At 40.2% G+C, this 18,932-nt stretch overlaps 1 protein-coding gene across 1 annotated transcript in view; it reads left to right on the forward strand.

Annotated features, from left to right (window-relative positions):
* Positions 1 to 13,103, forward strand: part of LOC120064203 (SPRY domain-containing protein 7-like) — a 33,164-nt gene extending 20,061 nt beyond the window's left edge. Inside the window, exons 4-5 of the mRNA XM_039014602.1 lie at positions 11,572 to 11,674; positions 12,204 to 13,103. Of these exons, the coding sequence (XP_038870530.1) occupies positions 11,572 to 11,674; positions 12,204 to 12,301 (201 nt within the window). The 3' untranslated portion in view covers positions 12,302 to 13,103. The remainder of the gene's footprint in view (positions 1 to 11,571; positions 11,675 to 12,203) is intronic.
* The last annotated feature ends 5,829 nt before the right edge of the window (positions 13,104 to 18,932 follow it).

Here is an 18,932-nt window from a genome sequence, read left to right on the forward strand (position 1 = left end):
CGATGAGTGAAGAAACCGGGTGCCTGTACCGAATCTGATAGGGTATCCCGAGGTGAGGCATGTTTCCGTGAAACAGAGAATGTTACAATCTCTGATGTCTCTCTGGAAGGCAACCCTTGCTCGAATTTCGTCTTCCTTGTTGTCAAGAGACTGGATATTGGCGAGTAGTATACTCGGGAGCGGTGAGCGATGTGCCTGTCTACGGAGCCTGACCAGAAGACCGCTCCGTCTGGCCCTTCTGCGGTGTTGTTGTTTTGGGTCGCCTACTGGTATCGGATCCATTGTCCTGGGTGGTGGTCCAAGCAGAGGATCCGCTTCGGGAAAGTCGTATTCCTGATCGTAATGTTGGTAAGTTGACGTTGCTCTTATATCCAATAGTTCTTCCTGGCTGTATGTAATAAGACTTAAGATTTCCTGGGGTAACAGTGTAAGAAATAATACATAAAAAACAAAACACTGCATAGTTTCCTAAGAACGCGAAGCGAGGCGACCATCTCTGTCGGCGCCATCCTACTGTAAGATAGATGATAGTCCCAATAAGCGCAAACCAGATGGGATAGCATATCGCTGCAGAATGCTGTGGTAGCCATGCTGGTTAAGTGTGCCTTGAATTCTAATTAAATTACCAGCAAAGCACTCCCACACCATCACACCTCCTCAATGCTTCACGGTGGGAACCACACATGCAGAGATCATCCGTTCACCTACTCTGTGTCTCACAAAGACAGCGGTTGGAACCTAAAATCTCACATTTGGACTCATCAGACCAAAGGACAGATTTCCACCGGTCTAATGTCCATTGCTTGTGTTTCTTGGACCAAGCAAATCTCCTCTTCTCATTTGTGTCCTTTAGTACTGGTTTCTTTTTAGCAATTCGACCATGAAGGCCTGATTCATGCAGTCTCCTCTGAACAGTTGATGTTGAGATGTCTGTTACTTGAACTCTGTGAAGCATTTATTTGGGCTGCAATCTGAGGGGCAGTTAACTCTAATGAACGTATCCTCTGCAGCAGAGGTAACTCTGGGTCTTCCTTTCCTGTGGTGGTCCTCATGAGAGCCAGTTTCATCATAGCGCTTGATGGTTTTTGCGACTGCTCTTGAAGAAACATTCTAAGTTCTTGAAATGTTCTGCATTGACTGGCCTTCATGTCTTAAGGTAATGATGGATTGTCGTTTTTCTTTGCTTATTTAAGCTGTTCTTGCCATAATATGGACTTGGTCTTTTACCAAATAGGGCTGGGTATACAGAATATAGCTCTATCTTGTCACAACACAACTGATTGGCTCAAACGCATTAAGAAGGAAAGAAATTTCACAAATGAACTTTAACAAGGCACACCTGTTAACTGAAATGCATTCCAGGTGACTACCTCATGAAGCTGGTTGAGAGAATGCCAAGCGTGTGGAAAGCTGTCATCAAGCAAGGATATGCATATTCTTGGTACCATTTGAAAGTCAACACTTTGAAGTTTGTGGAAGTGTGAAAGGATTGTAGGAGAATATAACACAATAGATCTGGCTAAAGATAATACACTTTTTTTTTTTAAACGTTCTATAGTATTTTTTTTGCACCATCTTTGAAATGCAAGAGAAAGGCCATAATATACTATTACAGCCGAGGTGCATTTCTGCTCAAAATGTTGTGCCAAGACTGCCCAAACGTGCCTCATTTTTGTTTATGAATAACTTTTCATGTTCAAAATTGTACACTCTCCTCAAACAATAGCATGATATTCTTTCAGTGTAATAGCTACTGTAAATTGGACAGTGCAGTTAGATTAACAAGAATTTAAGCTTTCTGCCAATATCAGATATGTCTGTCCTGGGAAATTTTCTTGTGACTTACAACCTCATGCTAATCGCATTAGCCTATGTTAGCTCAACCATCCCGTGGAAGGGACACCGATCCCGAAGAAGGTTTACATGATTCCACATGTTATTTCATAGTTTTGATGTCTTCACTATTATTCTACAATGTAGAAAATAGTCAAAATAAAGAAAAACCCTTGAATGAGTAGGTGTGTCCAAACTTTTGACTGGTTCTGATTATGGCAGATGCTCCATCAAGCTAGTCATCTTGAATACTTTCTTATGTCATTCTTGCTGGAACCAAAAGTTTTAAGTGTTGATAGGGGACAGAATGCGGTCAGACCAAATAATTGGTATACACATTACTCTTACAGAATTTCCGCGAGGATATTTGAAATTTAACCAAAGCCTACTGGATGACAACTTGTTTTTAACCAAGACAGAAGAATTTATAACTTACTTTTTCTGACATAACATAGGTACAGCAGACCCCCATATTGTATGGGACACTTTTAAATGTGCCTTTAGAGGCCATGCAATTCAATACTCATCTTTAAAATAATAACAATTTAGGTCAAAATAGTTCAAACATACAGATAGATAGCGATAACTGTAAAAGAGGCACAGAAAAGGTAGAGGAAAAGCTAAAAGAAAGAGGAACTTAATCAAGAACGATCAAGTGTAATATATTATAAAAAATAAAGCCAACTAGATGGAATATAGTGAAAAATGTTACACAGGCCTGGTATTCATAGCTGATTTTGAAAAAGCCAAATAAAGTACGACTAGAATTTATATATAAATGCATGGACTATTTTAATTTTGGAGAATCTCTTATACAATGGGTTAAAGTTATGTATGGTAACCACAGTTGTAAAATAGTAAATAATGGCTACTTCTCAAAGTATTAAATTGTCAAAAGGAGTAAAACAGGGTTTCCCACTATCGGCATATCTATTTATTATGGCCATAGAAATGTTAGCTATTAAAATAAGGTCCAACTAATATCAAGGGGCTGGAAATACAGGGCTTAAAGACAAAGGTGTCATTGTATGCTGACGACTCATGTTTTCTTTTAAATCTGCAATATGGATCCCTGCACAGCGTCATAGACGATCGTGATCATTTTTCTAACCTCTCTGGATTACGACCAAACTATGATAAGTGCACCATATTACGTATTGGATTGCTAAAAAATACAACTTTTACATTACTGTGTAGTTTATAAATAAAATGGTCCGACGGGGAAGTGGACATACTCAGTATTCTATCCCGAAAGAAAGAAATGATCTCAATACAATACATTTTCACAGAAAGTTAGCAAAAATAGATAAAATCTTGCTATCATGGAAAGGTAAATACTTGTCTAGTTGTGGAAAAATCACCCTGATTTAATTATTTTGTCATATCCCAGTTTACATATTTACTCATGGCCCTGCTTACACAGGATAACTTGTTTTTTTAATTATATGAGCAAAACCTATTCCACTTTATTTGGAACGGCAAGCCAGACAAAATTAAACAGGCTTATTTATATAATTCATATAAATTCAGAGGGCTAAAATGTATTAAATATTAAAACATTGAACCTCTCACTAAAGGCTTCAGTCATAATAAAGTTATCCAAACTGGTTCTCCAGCTGATTAGTAAGAATGGCTCACCCTATGTTCAAAAATTGCCTTTTTCCATTTATTCAGATTACAACCTCTCCCTAGTATCATTATTAAATATCACACCTCCAAAATATCACTAAAGCTGGTTGCAATTTCAGTAATCCACCGGAAAATACATATTAGATATTACCACAAATATTATTGTTCAATATTCTGGTCAAACTCAAATAGACTAGCTGACAAACCATTATTTGGGGATAAAAAAATAAATAAAAAAAACAGTATAATCTTTGTTAATGATATTAAAAATAGGACTGGGGAATTGTCACACATGCAGCTAACAGAAATATATGGAAATGTTTGCTCTATCCAAAATTACAATCAACTGATTGCAGCATTACCGCAAAAATGGAGGAGGCAAGTGGAAGGGAGAGAAGGTAAGGAACTTGTTTGTCAGTCCTGTATTAAAGGCCAAAATTGGTATAAAAAAAGATGAATAAATAAAGTATACCAGTTCCATTTAAGGACCAAAATATTGACAGTTATTTGGCAATTAGAAATCAAGACTGGATGTTTTTTTAGAGATAGATGGGAGCGGTTGAGGGGAGCCGTAGTGTGGGATAAAAACTAAAAACAACTCATGAAAATGTACCGTGTCCGTAAAATGTATATAGTATGTTTAAGCTGGAAGTAGAACAAACAATACTTAAAAAAATATAAACAATGTAATTATAGAGATAAACTCAAAATACCAACATGTGAGAAATACTGTACTTTATTAATGTTTCAATGGAACCCAACAAAATAATTTATTGATTTAATTAAAAATCTATGTCCTCCAAATCAAGGTTTCACAATTAATGGCACCCTTAAATATTATTGTAAATAACATCTACCAAAATTTTACCAGGAATGAAATTCCACTTATATAAGTTTATCTAAGTGTTAAGGAACTATTTTGAGCCATTATATCACTTCCTTTTTCACGAGGGTATAAAAATGAGGTAACACACATGCAATATCCTTTTGTCATCCAACACCATGAAGAAAACAAAAGACCTGGCAGTTCAAAATCGACAGATGGTTGTAGACCTTCATAAATCTGGTAATGGCTACAAGAAGATCCACAAACGATTGAATATACCACTGAGCACTGTCAGGGCAATTATTTAAAAATTCTAAAGATATGGAACAGTTAAACCTCACGGGTAGAGGACGCAAATGCATTTTGCCCCCCAGGATAGGGAGGAGGATCGTGAGAGAAGCAACAAAATCCCCAAGAATCACTGTGAAATAATTGCAGGCCTTGGTGGCGTCTTTGGGTCACCAGGTTTAAAAAAGCACCATCAGACGCCACCTCCACAGCCACAGGCTCTTTGGAAGGGTTGCCAGAAGAAAGCCCTTTCTGCCCCCAAGACACAGACGCAAGCGCTTGGAGTTTGCCAAACGTCATTTAAATTATGATTGGAAGAAGGTGCTCTGGTCTGATGAGACCAAAATTGAACGTTATGGTCAGATACAGCATCTGCATGTTTGGCGTCGAAACAGAGATGCATACAAGGAGAGGCACCTCATACTCACGGTGAAACAGGGTGGTGGGTCAGTGATGTTTTGGGGCTGTTTTAATTCCAGAGGTCCAGAGGCACTGGTTAAGATTGATGGCATAATGAATTCCACCAAGTACCAGGCAATTTTGGCTGACAATCTGGTTGCCTCTGCCAGAAGGCTGGGACTTGACCGTATGTGACTTTCCAACAAGACAATGAGCCAAAACATATCTCAAGATCCACACAGAAATGGTTCTGTGACAACAAAATCCATGTTCTGCCATGGCCATCTCAGTCGCCGGACCTCAGTCCAATCGAAAACCTGTGGGCTGAGTTGAAGAGGGCAGTTGATAAGCGCAAATCCAAGAATGTGAAGGATCTTGAAAGGATCTGCATAGAGGAATGGTCCAAAATCCCTCCAAATGTGTTCCATAACCTTGTCAAACATTACAGGAAAAGACCATGCTGTTATCCTTGCCAGAGGTGGTGGCACTAAGTACTAAATGAGGAGTGCCAATAATTATGAAACCTTGATTTTGGTTAAATGTATTTTGTATTAAATAATTATCTGATTTTGGTGGGTTCCATTGAAACATTAATAAAGTACAGTATTTCTCACATGTTGGTATTTTGAGTTGATGTCTATAATTATATTGTTCATATTTTTTTAAGTATTGTTTGTGCATTGCCAGTCAGGGGTGGCAGTAATTTTGGAGCCCACTGTATACACACACACACACACACACACACACACACACAGAACCAGTCAGTCAAAAGTTTGGACACACCTACTCATTCAAGGGTTTTTCTTGATTTTTTAAACTATTTTCTACATTGTAGAATAATAGTGAAGACATCAAAACTATGAAATAACATCATGTAGTAACCAAAAAAGTGTTAAACAAATATTTTAGATTTTAGATTCTTCAATGTAGCCACCCTTTGCCTTGATGACAGCTTTGCACACTTTTGGCATTCTCTCAACCAGCTTCACCTGGAATGCTTTTCCAACAGTCTTGAAGGAGTTCCCACATATGCTGTGCACTTGTTGGCTGCTTTTCCTTCACTCTGCCTTCAACTCAACTCCGCCAACCCTGATGTGCTTGCCGTGTCTGAATCCTGGCTTAGGAAGGCCACCAAAAATTCTGAAATTTCCATACCCAACTACAACATTTTCCGTCAAGATAGAACTGCCAAAGGGGGAGGAGTTGCAATCTACTGCAGAGATAGCCTGCAAAGTTCTGTCATACTTTCCAGGTCTGTGCCCAAACAGTTCTAATTTAAAAAAAAAAAAATCTCTCCAGAAATAAGTCTCTCACTGTTGCCGCCTGTTATAGACCCCCCTCATCTCCCAGCTTTGCCCTGGACACCATATGTGAATTGATTGCCCCTCATCTATCCTCAGAGTTCATTCTGTTAGGTGACCTAAACTGGGATATGCTTAACACCCCGGCAGTCCTACAATCTAAGCTAGATGCCCTCAATCTCACACAAATCATAAAGGAACCAACCAGGTACAACCCCAAATTCGTAAACATGGGCACCCTCATAGATATTATCCTGACCAACTTGCCCTCCAAATACACCTCTGCTGTTTTCAATCAGGATCTCAGCGATCACTGCCTCATTGCCTGCATCCGCTATGGGTCCGCGGTCAAACGACCACTGTCAAACTCTCCCTAAAACACTTCTGCGAGCAGGCCTTTCTAATCGACCTGCCCCGGGTATCCTGGAACGATATTGACCCGTCAGTCGAGGATGCCTGGTCATTCTTTAAAAGTAATTTCCTCACCATCTTAAATAAGCATGCCCCTTTCAAAAAATGTAGAACTAAGAACAGATATAGCACTTGGTTCACTCCAGACCTGACTGCCCTTGACCAGCACAAAAACATCCTGTGGCGGACTGCAATAGCATCGAATAGTCCCCGCGATATGCAACTGTTCAGGGAAGTCAAGAACCAATAAACGCTGTCAGTCAGGAAAGCAAAGGCTAGCTTTTTAAAACAGAAATTTGCATCCTGTAGCTCTAACTCCAAAAAGTTTTGGGACACTGTAAAGTCCATGGAGAACAAGAGCACCTCCTCCCAGCTGCCCACTGCACTGAGGCTAGGTAACACGGTCACCACCGATAAATCCATGATAATCGAAAATTTTAATAAGCATTTCTCTACGGCTGGCCATGCTTTCTTCCTGGCTACCCCAACCCCGGTCAACAGCTCTGCCCCCCCCAGCTACCTGCCCGAGCCTCCCCAGCTTCTCCTTCACCCAAATCCAGATAGCAGATGTTCTGAAAGAGCTGCAAAACCTGGACCCGTACAAATCAGCTGGACTAGACAATCTAGACCCTCTCTTTCTAAAACTATCCGTCGCCATTGTTGCAACCCCTATTACCAGTCTGTTCAACCTCTCTTTTGTATCGTCCGAGATCCCTAAAGATTGGAAAGCTGCCGCGGTCATCCCCCTCTTCAAAGGGGGTGACACTCTAGACCCAAACTGTTAGAGACCTATATCCATCCTGCCCTGCCTTTCTAAAGTCTTCGAAAGCCAAGTTAATAAACAGATCACTGACCATTTCGAATCCCACCGTACCTTCTCCGCTGTGCAATCCGATTTCCGAGCTGGTCACGGGTGCACATCAGCCACGCTCAAGGTCCTAAACGATATCATAACCGCCATCGATAAAAGACAGTACTGTGCAGCCGTCTTCATCGACCTAGCCAAGGCTTTCGACTCTGTCAATCACCGTATTCTTATCGGCAGACTCAATAGCCTTGGTTTCTCAAATGACTGCCTCGCCTGGTTCACCAACTACTTTGCAGACAGAGTTCAGTGTGTCAAATCAGAGGGCCTGTTGCCCGGACCTCTGGCAGTCTCTATGGGGTACCACAGGGTTCAATTCTCGGGCCGACTCTTTTCTCTGTATATATCAATGATGTCGCTCTTGCTGCTGGTGATTACCTGATCCAGCTCTACGCAGACGACACCATTCTGTATACATCTGGCCCTTCTTTGGACACTGTGTTAACTAACCTCCAAATGAGCTTCAATGCCATACACTCCTTCCGTGGCCTCCAACTGCTCTTAACTTATTTTGGGTAGGGGGCAGTATTTTCACGTCCGGATGAAAAGCGTGCCCAGAGTAAACTGCCTGCTACTCAGGCCCAGATCCTAGGATATGCATATTATTAGTATATTTGGATAGAAAACACTCTAAAACTGTTTGAATGATGTCTGTGAGTATAACATAACTCCTATGGCAGGCAAAAACCTGAGAAAAAATCCAACCAGGAAGTGAGAAATCTGAGGTTTGTAGATTTTCAACTCTTTGCTTATCCAAGATGCAGTGGAAATGGGGTCATGTTGCACTTCCTAAGGCTTCCACTAGATTGTCAACAGTCTTTAGAACCTTGTTTGATGCTTCTACTGTGAGGTGGGGGCGAATGAGAGGAGATTGAGTAAGGTCTCTCCCAGAGTGTCACGAGCTGCCCATGCGCTGACCATGCGTTCATGTGTTCATGTGAGAGTTAGCTGCGTTCCATCGCATTTCTGAAGACAAAGGAATTCTCCGGTTGGAACATTATTGAAGATTTATGTTAAAAACATCCTAAAGATTGATTCTATACATTGTTTGACATGTTTCTACGGACTGTAACGGAACCTTTTGGACTTTTCGTCCGTACTTTCCGCTGGACTTGCACGCGCATCGTGAGTTTAGATTGTGTACTGAACTTGCGAACAACAAGGAGGAATTTGAACATAAATGATGGACATTATTGAACTAAACAAACATTTATTGTGGAACTGGGATTCCTGGGAGTGCATTCTGATGAAGATCATCAAAGGTAAGTGAATATTTCTAATGCTATTTCTGACTTATGTTGACTCCAACATGGCGGATATCTCTTTGGGTTGATTTGTCATCTGAGCGCCGTACTCAGATTATTGCATGGTTTGCGTTTTCCGTAAAGTATTTTTGAAATCTGACACAGCGGTTGCATTAAGGAGAAGTGTATCTAAAATTCCATGTATAACACTTGTATTTTCATCAACATTTATGATGACTCTTTCTGTAATTTGATGTGGCTCTCTGCAAAATCACCGGATGTTTTGGAACTACTGAACATAATGCGCCAATGTAAACTGAGATTTTTTTATATAAATATGAACTTTACCGAACAAAACATACATGTATTGTGTAACATGAAGTCCTATGAGTGTCATCTGATGAAGATCATCAAAGGTTAGTGATACATTTTATCTATATTTCTGCTTTTTGTGACTCCTCTCTTTGGCTGGAAAAATGGCTGTGTTTTTCTGTGAATAGGCATTCACCTAACATAATCGTTTGGTTTGCTTTCGTCGTAAAGCCTATTTGAAATCGGACACTGGCTGGATTTACAACAAGTGTATGTTTAAAATGGTGTAAAATACATGTATGTTTGAGGAATTGTAATTATGGGATTTCTGTTGTTTTGAATTTGGCTCCCTGCAGTTTCACTGGCTGTTGACGAGGTGAGACGCTACCGTCCCACATACCCTAGAGAGGTTAAATGCTAGTAAATCCAAATGCATGCTTTTCAACCGTTCGCTGCCGGCATCCGCCCGCCCAACTAGCATCATTACCCTGGACGGTTCTGACCTAGAATATGTGGACAACTACAAATACCTAGGTGTCTGGCTAGACTGTAAACTCTCCTTCCAGACTCATAGTAAACATCTCCAATCCTAAATCAAATTTAGAATTTGCTTTCTATTTCGCAACAAAGCCTCCTTCACTCACGCCGCCAAACTTACCCTAGTAAAACTGACTATCCTACCGATCCTCGACATCGGCGATGCCATCTAAAAAATAGCTTCCAATACGTTTTCAGTGACTGGAACGAATTGCAAAAATCGCTGAAGCTGGAGACTTATATTTCCCTCACCAACTTTAAACATCAGCTATCTGAGCAGCTAACCGATCGCTGCAGCTGTACATAGTCCATCTGTAAATAGCCCACCCAATCTACCTACCTCATCCCCATATTGTTTTTAATTTTTTTGCTCTTTTGCACACCAGTATCTCTACTTGCACATCATCATCTGCTGATTTATCACTCCAGTGTTAATCTGCTAAATTGTAATTACCTCGCTACTATGGCCTATTTATTGCCTACCTCCTCACGCCATTTGCACACACTGTATATAGACTTTCTTTTTTTCTATTGTGTTAATGACTGTACGCTTGTTTATTCCATGTGTAACTCTGTGTTGTTGTTTGTGTCGCTCTGCTTTGCTTTATCTTGGCCAGGTCGCAGTTGTAAATGAGAACTTGTTCTCAACTAGCCTTCCTGGTTAAATAAAGGTGAAATAAAAAAATCGTAAACCATCTCAATTGGGTTGAGGTTGTGTGATTGTGGAGGCCAGGTCATCTGATGCAGCACTCCATCACTGTGTGGATTTATTGAGTGACATGATCATTCCAATTTTGAGAGATACACATAACTATGAGGCGTGGCTCCAAATTGAGGCTAAAAAGTGTTTGTTATGGTGCACCACGGAAATAATTCCCCGGAACCCGAGGTAGTAGGAGCATATCACCGTTCATGCTAATCGCTAACCAGGGTAACTCTGCTAGCTGTCCTGTAACACGTTATACACTGTACAGTAATGTCTTCAAATAGAAAAAGTAAACACGCCATCAAAGGCAGTTGATAATGTATGTTGTGGTTGTGCAGAACACTATCCCAGTAAAAATTATAAGCAGTCTTTTCCGTATCAATGGCAGTGGTGCAGAACAATAGGCATAAGCACTGTTTCTATGGGCACAAGCACTGTTCATGACAAACTGTTCACACCTCTCTTGTGTGTGGAGAGAAGATTTTGCATGTTTTAAATCTTATTTCCTGCAATTCTACACATTTTGTCATGGGTTGCAGAGAAAATGTAGCCGTTTTAAAGCTCATTTTCTTGCCATGTCTAATGTGTATTCATGTGATTTTTGAGTGACTCAAACATTACAACAAAATCTATGGTCTAAAAAAACATTAGCTGAAATGGGCTAATTGATCTGGACATTTCTGACAAGTTATAAATAGCTCTCTAAGGTATGCAATGACTGACATGAGAGGAAAACTTGCTGCACTACCCAAATTCTACTATTACAACTTTCAAGAGTATGTTGAAAGCCGGACTGAGTTCCTAAACATTTTTATAATAATACTATTTTTCAGGGGGGTGGGGAAACACAAAAACAATACTGGCCCCCAGATGCAGTACACTTAGATGGAGGTTCTAAGGGTTGCGCTAGATGGCGATGGACTGAGAGATCAGCCAATTAAAACCAGCGGATGTTTCGTCTGCTCCTGCCATAGGCTTCCAGTCAAGTCCCGTTCTGAGGCGCTTGGAAACCAGACATCTCAACAGAGAGAACCGGCTGGTGGGCGAGATTATCAAAGAAATGACCACCAAAAAGTTCTCTAATCTAATTCTTACTGAATTGATCACTGATCAGCTGTATTGATGTTTAAATACTTCTAAAGATATGGCCTAAATGAATCAGAATAAACTGACCAACACAATCAACACTGATCTAATCAGTTGTTTGTTTTCCATCTCAGGGCATCACATATGACCACGTGGAGATGAATCTCTATCTGAATGGGAAGAATATGCACTGTCCAGCCTCAGGGATCAGAGGCACCGTGTTCCCGGTGGTTTATGGTGTGTGTGTGTGTGTGTGTGTGTGTGTGTGTGTGTGTGTGTGTGTGTGTGTGTGTGTGTGTGTGTGTGTGTGTGTGTGTGTGTGTGTGTGTGTGTGTGTGTGTGTGTGTGTGTGTGTGTGTGTACACTGCTGCATGCACAGGGACAGACTTTCCCTCTCCGGAGGGAAGACCACCAATACCAAACATAAATAAACAATTTTATTTTATGAATGTTTCTCTTAACTTTTATTTACATTATATATAGAAACCCATGCTCTACCTTTTAATTCCCAGTGGGAAAAAACAGGCTCAAATGCCTAGTAAATCTGCCACAAAATTGTCTTTATGGTTGTGGTATTTTTCTGCCACAAGAGGGCAGTTCGTACATAGCTGAAACTGACATCCTTCTTTTTGGTTGGAAGCATATGATGTAAAAGCAATTGAACATTACTAGTTGTTGTTGTTGTAGTCAGTGAGTTATGCATGCGAAAGTACCCTCATGAAACACTGACTGAACCAATGTTGATTTGATCTCTCCTCTGTTCTAGTGGATGACAGCGCCATCTTAGACTGCCAGTTCAGTGACTTCTACCATTCGGCACCGCAAGGCTTCGAGAAAATTCTGTTTGAGCAGCAGATCTTCTGAGCATCACCTCCGTATACCTCCAGACCTTTATACATACACACGCACACAACCCTCAGCTAAAAGTGCTCCTTTTTGGTCTGCAGAAATCTGTGACCTCTTCGTTCCGTCTGGTTTGAGTATCCCTTTGTTTGTGTGTGTGTGTGTGTTGTGTTGCGTCCTGGTTACTCTCTGCTTTAATGCTGTTCTGGGTCAATGTGGGTAGTTTAGCTCTTGTTTGATGCCAACACTGGAGCAGTAAGAAAACAGATCCCCAGACAGCAGTGAATGGCATAGAGTAGACAAAGTGTGGTGTGCATTTGCAACTGAAAGACAGTCAAGTCAGTCAATATCTATTTTATTCAGTTATAATCATCCTGCATTGCCTCAATCTTTTATGGTTGCTGCTTCTTTCAGAAAAGAGAGTTTAAGCAATGTATAGGTGTTTTCTTATTTATATTTATTTGTTAAAAGCTGACACTAATGTTCAATGTTTTGTTTCCCTGATAATTTACTTCTAATTCTAGATTTAATTATATGTATTTTGATTTGTTATTTTGATTATGATCTGTCTTTAAAAGTAATTTGTCACGGCTCTGATTGGCATTCCAAATGTCAGCAATCTGGCGAAGTTCTGCTCATTGGCTGTATTCGGGGATGTGACATTTTCCAACCCTACTGTATTTCACCGGTCAGATAAATGCATATCCTCCTTTGAAGCGTGAAAACGGTCTTAAATGTTAAACGCTTATTTTTGTTTGCACTAATGAGATGTATGTTGAATATTAAACCAAATACAATAAAGAAACTTGTCTCTGAAAGCATATCCTCTTTTGGGACTACTTTATTTAATATACCGCAAATGTCTAGCAACCCAAAGGTTGCGCGTTCGAATCTCATCATGGAGATATTTAGCTACTATATAACTACTTTGCATGTTAGCTAACCCTTCCCCTAACCTAAACTAAACCCTTTAACCTAACTCATAACCCTTACCCCTAGCCTAGCTAACGTTAGCCACAAATTGGAATTTGTAATATACACTACCGTTCAAAAGTTTGGGGTCACTTAGAAATGTCCTTGTTTTTGAAAGAAAAGCAAAAAAAATTGCCCATTAAAATAACTTAAAATTGATCAGAAATGCAGTGTAGACATTGTTAATGTTGTAAATGACTATTGTAGCTGGATACGGCAGTTTTTTTTTTATTTGAATGGAATATCTACATAGGCCCATTATCAGCAACCATCACTCCTGTGTTCCAATGGCACGTTGTGTTAGATAATCCAAGTTTATAATTTTAAAAGGCTAATTGATCATTAGAAAATCCTTTTGCGATTATGTTAGCACAGCTGAAAACTGTTGTTCTGATTAAAGAAGCAATAAAACTGGCCTTTAGACTAGTTGAGTATCTGGAAAATCAGCATTTGTGGGTGCGATTACAGGCTCAACATGGTGAAACTTGTCAGTCTATTCTCATTCTGAGAAATGAAGGCTATTCCATGCGAGAAATCGCCAAGAATACTGAAGATCTCGTACAACGCTGTGTACTACTCCCTTCACAGAACAGCGCAAACTGGCTCTAATCAGAATAGAAAGAGGAGTGGGAGGCCCTGGTGCACAACTGAGCAAGACGACAAGTACATTAGTGTCTAGTTTGAGAAACAGACGCCTCACTAGTCCTCAACTGGCAGCTTCATTAAATAGTATCCGCAAAACATCAGTCTCAACGTCAACAGTGAAGAGGCGACTCCGGGATGCTGGCCTTCTAGGAAGAGATACTCTGTCCAGTGTCTGTGTTATTTTGCCCATCTTAATCTTTTCTTTTTATTGGCCAGTCTGAGATATGGCTTTTTCTTGGCAACTCTGCCTAGAAGGACAGCATCCCGGAGTCGAAACTCAGTTTTTCACAATTCCTGACATTTAAACAGAGTAAACATTCCCTGTCTTAGGTCAGTTAGGATCACCACTTTATTTTAAGAATGTGAAATGTCAGAATAATAGTAGAGAGAATGATTTATTTCAGCTTTTATTTATTTCATTACATTCCCAGTGGGTCAGAAGTTTACATACACTCAATTAGTATTTGGTAGCGTTCCCTTTAAATTGTTTAACTTGGGTCAAACGTTTCGGGTAGACTTCCACAAGCTTCCCACAATAAGTTGGGTGAATTTTAGCCCATTCTTCCTGACAAAGCTGGTGTAACTGAGTCAGGTTTGTAGGCCTCCTTGCTCACACACGCTTTTTCAGTACTGCCCACAAATTTTCTATGGGATGAGGTCAGGGCTTTGTGATGGCCACTCCAATACCTTGACTTTGAGGTCCTTAAGCCAGTTTCCACAACTTTGGAAGTATGCTTGGGGTCATTGTCCATTTGGAAGACCCATTTGTGACCAAGCTTTAACTTCCCGACTGATGTCTTGAGATGTTGCTTCAATATATCCACATAATTTTCCTCTCTCATGATGCCATCCATTTTGTGAAGTGCACCAGTCCCTCCTGCAGCAAAGCACCCCCACAACATGATGCTGCCACCCCTGTGCTTCACGGTTGGGATGGTGTTCTTCGGCTTGCAAGCGTCCCCCTTTTTCCTCCAAACATAATGATGGTCATTATGGCCAAACACTTCTATTTTTGTTTCATCAGACCAGATTACATTTCTCCAAAAAGTACAATCTTTGTCCCCATGTGCAGTTGCAAACCGGAGTCTGGCTTTTTTATGGCGTTTTTGGAGCAGTGGCTTCTTCCTTGCTGAGTGGCCTTTCAGGTTATGTCGATATATGACTCGTTTTACTGTGGATATAGATACTTTTGTACCTGTTTCCTCCAGCATCTTCACAAGGTCCTTTGCTGTTGTTCTGGGATTGATTTGCACTTTTCGCACCAAAGTACGTTCATCTCTAGGAGACAGAACGCATCTCCTTCCTGAGCCGTATGACGGCTGCGTGGTCCATGGTGTTTATACCTGCGTACGATTGTTTGTACAGATGATCGTGGTACCTTCAGGCGTTTGGAAATTGCTCCCAAGGATGAACCAGACTTGTGGATGTCAACTTTTTTTTCTTCTGAGGTCTTGGCTGATTTTTTTTGATTTTCCCATGATGTCAAGCAAAGAGGCACTGAGTTTGAAGGTAGGCCTTGAAATACATCCACAGGTACACCTCCAATTGACTCAAATTATGTCAATTAGCCTATCAGAAGCTTCTAAAGCCATGACATCATTTTCGGGAATTTTCCACGCTGTTTAAAGGCACAGTCAACTTAGTGTATGTAAACTTCTGACTCACTGGAATTGTGAAATAATCTGTCTGTAAACAATTGTTGGAAAAATTACTTGTGTCATGCACAAAGTAGATGTCCTGACCGGCTTGCCAAAACTATAGTTTGTTAACAAGAAATTTGTGGAGTGGTTGAAAAACAAGTTTTAATGACTCCAACCTAAGTGTATGTAAACTTCCGACTTCAACTGTGCTTGTCCTCTTGCTCAGTTGTGCACGGGGGCCTCCCATTCCTTTTTCTATTCTGGTTAGAGCCAGTTTTCATTGTTCTGTGAAGGGAGTAGTACACAGCGTTGTATGAGATCTTCAGTTTATTGGTAATTTTTTGCATGGAATAGCCTTCATTTCTCAGAACAAGAATGGACTGACGAGTTTCAGAAGAAACGTCTTTGTTTCTGGCCATTTTGAACCTGCAATCGAACCCACAAATGCTGATGCCTCAGATACTCAACTAGTCTAAAGAAGGACAGTTTTATTGCTTCTTTAATCAGAACAACAGTTTTTAGCTGTGCTAACATAATTGCAAAAGGGTTTTCTAATGATCAATTAGCCGTTTAAAATGATAAACTTGGATTAGCTAACACAATGTGCCATTGGAACACAGGAGTGATGGTTGCTGATAATAGGCCTCTGTACACCTATGTCGATATTCCATAAAAAATCTGCCGTTTCCAGCTACAATAGTCATTTACAACATTAACAATGTCTACACTGTATTTCTGATCAATTTTATGTTATTTTAATGGACAAAAAATTTGCTTTTCTTTCAAAAACAAGAACATTTTGAAGTGACCCCAAACTTTTGAACGGTAGTGTATATGTTTAGGAAATTTGTAACTATTGTACAAATTGCAATTCGTAACATATACAAAATGGATGATGTACATCCACAAATTAATACATACCATACGAATCGTAACACATCATATTCATTTGAGTGTCCCGGATTTATTTTTCACTATGTTACGTCTACCCCAGAGCCCAGGTTGCAGCTACATATCATAGACTCTAGACAAATATCTTGTATTGTTTCCCCTTTTTGACAATTTGATGTGAACAGTAAGCACACAAACACTTCACAGGCCTCTCTCTTAGTGCACTAGCTGTGTCATTAACAATATCACTATGTAGTGAATGGGTCAAAATCCTGATGGGAAAAATGTAATTGGTTAGGCCATGTTACATGAGTGGCTGTAAGGTGTATGCAGATTTTCAAAATTGTAATGATTTAACCCTTTAGACCCCAATAGAATTCTAGAGTGCTGCTGTAGATTACTGAACACTTTCAAGATAAAGATAATTTTGTCACACATTTCAAACAGACATAGTTCAACAACAAAGAACAAATGACAATTACAAATTACTTTTAAAGAGCACAACCTATTATTTAATATGACACCAGATTCATGTCAACAGGAATAACAGTAATTTTGTCTTCCATTGTGTAAAGTCACTCACTTTCAAAAAACAATTAGCACGCAACACAACACCCTAGAGTATTTAAATTGTAGTACATTTGACAAAATTACTCACTCAAAATGTACCAAGTATAATATATTATAATATATTAATATATTATATAATATATTATAAAAATATATAAATAAATGAAATATCCAAAATGTGACATTGTTCAGAAAGTGTTTCAAAACCCACACAAAGTAGGCTATTTGATTGACAATGATTCTTACTTTTGTAACAATGTAAAAATGCAAACAACTATTCAGAGACTATTTAAAAGTGTAGGTAACCTCTCTCAATAAGATTTAGTACAGACCAGGTCTGACACAAAATGTTGAAATAGTAGTCTACTTTGTCAACAATTCAGTGAATAAAACAAGTATTAGATAGAGACAGATAAAGAGAGAAGATACAAAACACAACAAATGTTCAGAGACAATACAAGATTTGTAGGAGGAATTGTCTGTAGAGCTCAGAGTCAGGATTGGCAAAGATCTGGGGAAGGGTACCAAAAAATGTCTGCAGCATTGAAGGTCCCACAGAACACAGTGGCCTCCATCATTCTTAAATGGAAGAAGATTGGAACCACCAAGACTCTTCCTAGAGCTGGCCGCCCGGCCAAACTGAGCAATCGGGGGAGAAGGGCCATGGTAAGGGAGGTGACCAAGAAGCCGATGGTCACTCTGACAGAGCTCCAGAGTTGCTCTGTGGAGATGGGAGAACCTTCCAGAAGGACAACCATCTCTGCAGCACTCCACCAATCAGGCCTTTATGGTCGAGTGGCAAGACAAAAGACCCTCCTCAGTAAAAGGCACATGACAGCCCACTTGGAGTTTGCCCAAAAACACCTAAAGACTCTCAGACCACGAGAAACAAGGTTCTCTGGTCTGATGAAACCAAGATTGAAACTCTTTGGCCTGAATGCCAAGCGTCGTGTCTGCAGGAAACCTGGCACCATCCCAACGGTGAAGCGTGGTGGTGGCAGCATCATGCTGTGGGGATGTTTTTCAGTGGCAGGGACTGGGAGACTAGTCAGGATCGAGGGAAAGATGAACGGAGCAAAGTACAGAGAGATCCTTGATGAAAACCTGCTCCAGAGCGCTCAGGACCTCAGACTGGGGCAAAGGTTCCCCTTCCAACAGGACAACAACCCTAAGCAAACAACAAAGACAATGCAGGAGTCTCTGAATGTCCTTGAGTGGCACAACCAGAGCCCGGACTTGAGGCCGATCGACCTTCTCTGGAGAGACCTCAAAATAGCTGTGCAGAGGAGCTCCCCAGCAAACCTGACAGAGCTTGAGAGAATCTGCAGAGAACAATGGGAGAAACTCCCAAAATACAGGTGTGCCAAGTTTATAGCATCATACCCAAGAAGACTTGAGGCTGTAATTGCTGCCAAAGGTGCTACAACAAAGTACTGAGTAAAGGGTCTGAATACTTATGTAAATGTGATATTTTTTTAATTGTAATTCATTTCTAAACATTTCTAAAAACCTGTTTTTGCTTTGTCATATGTGGTATTGTGTGTAGATTGGTGAGGGAAAAAACTATTTAATCCATTTTAGAATAAGACGGTAATGTAATAACATGTGGAAGAAGTAAAGGGGTCTGAATATTTCCCGAAAGCACTCTAAGTGTAGGGTTAGTTCGTGGTGCATATTTTAAATTGTCCCCTTTAAAAAATTGTATCACAAAATGTAACGTGATTAACCACACATACCGCACCGGAGAAGTATCGTGACGAACGATCTCTATGTTGGTGATGCTTTTGCCGCGTTCAAATTCTAGTCGGAACTAGGAAACCCGGATATTTCCGACTTGCAATTTTGTTGAACGCGACACGTGTATAAGTACAACCAGTTAGCATGTCGGACATTTCCGAGTTTCCTAGTTCCGACTGGCACGTCAACATAGCATC

This window comes from Salvelinus namaycush, chromosome 19 (genome assembly GCF_016432855.1).
Source record: "Salvelinus namaycush isolate Seneca chromosome 19, SaNama_1.0, whole genome shotgun sequence".
Classification (NCBI taxonomy): Eukaryota; Metazoa; Chordata; class Actinopteri; order Salmoniformes; family Salmonidae; genus Salvelinus; species Salvelinus namaycush.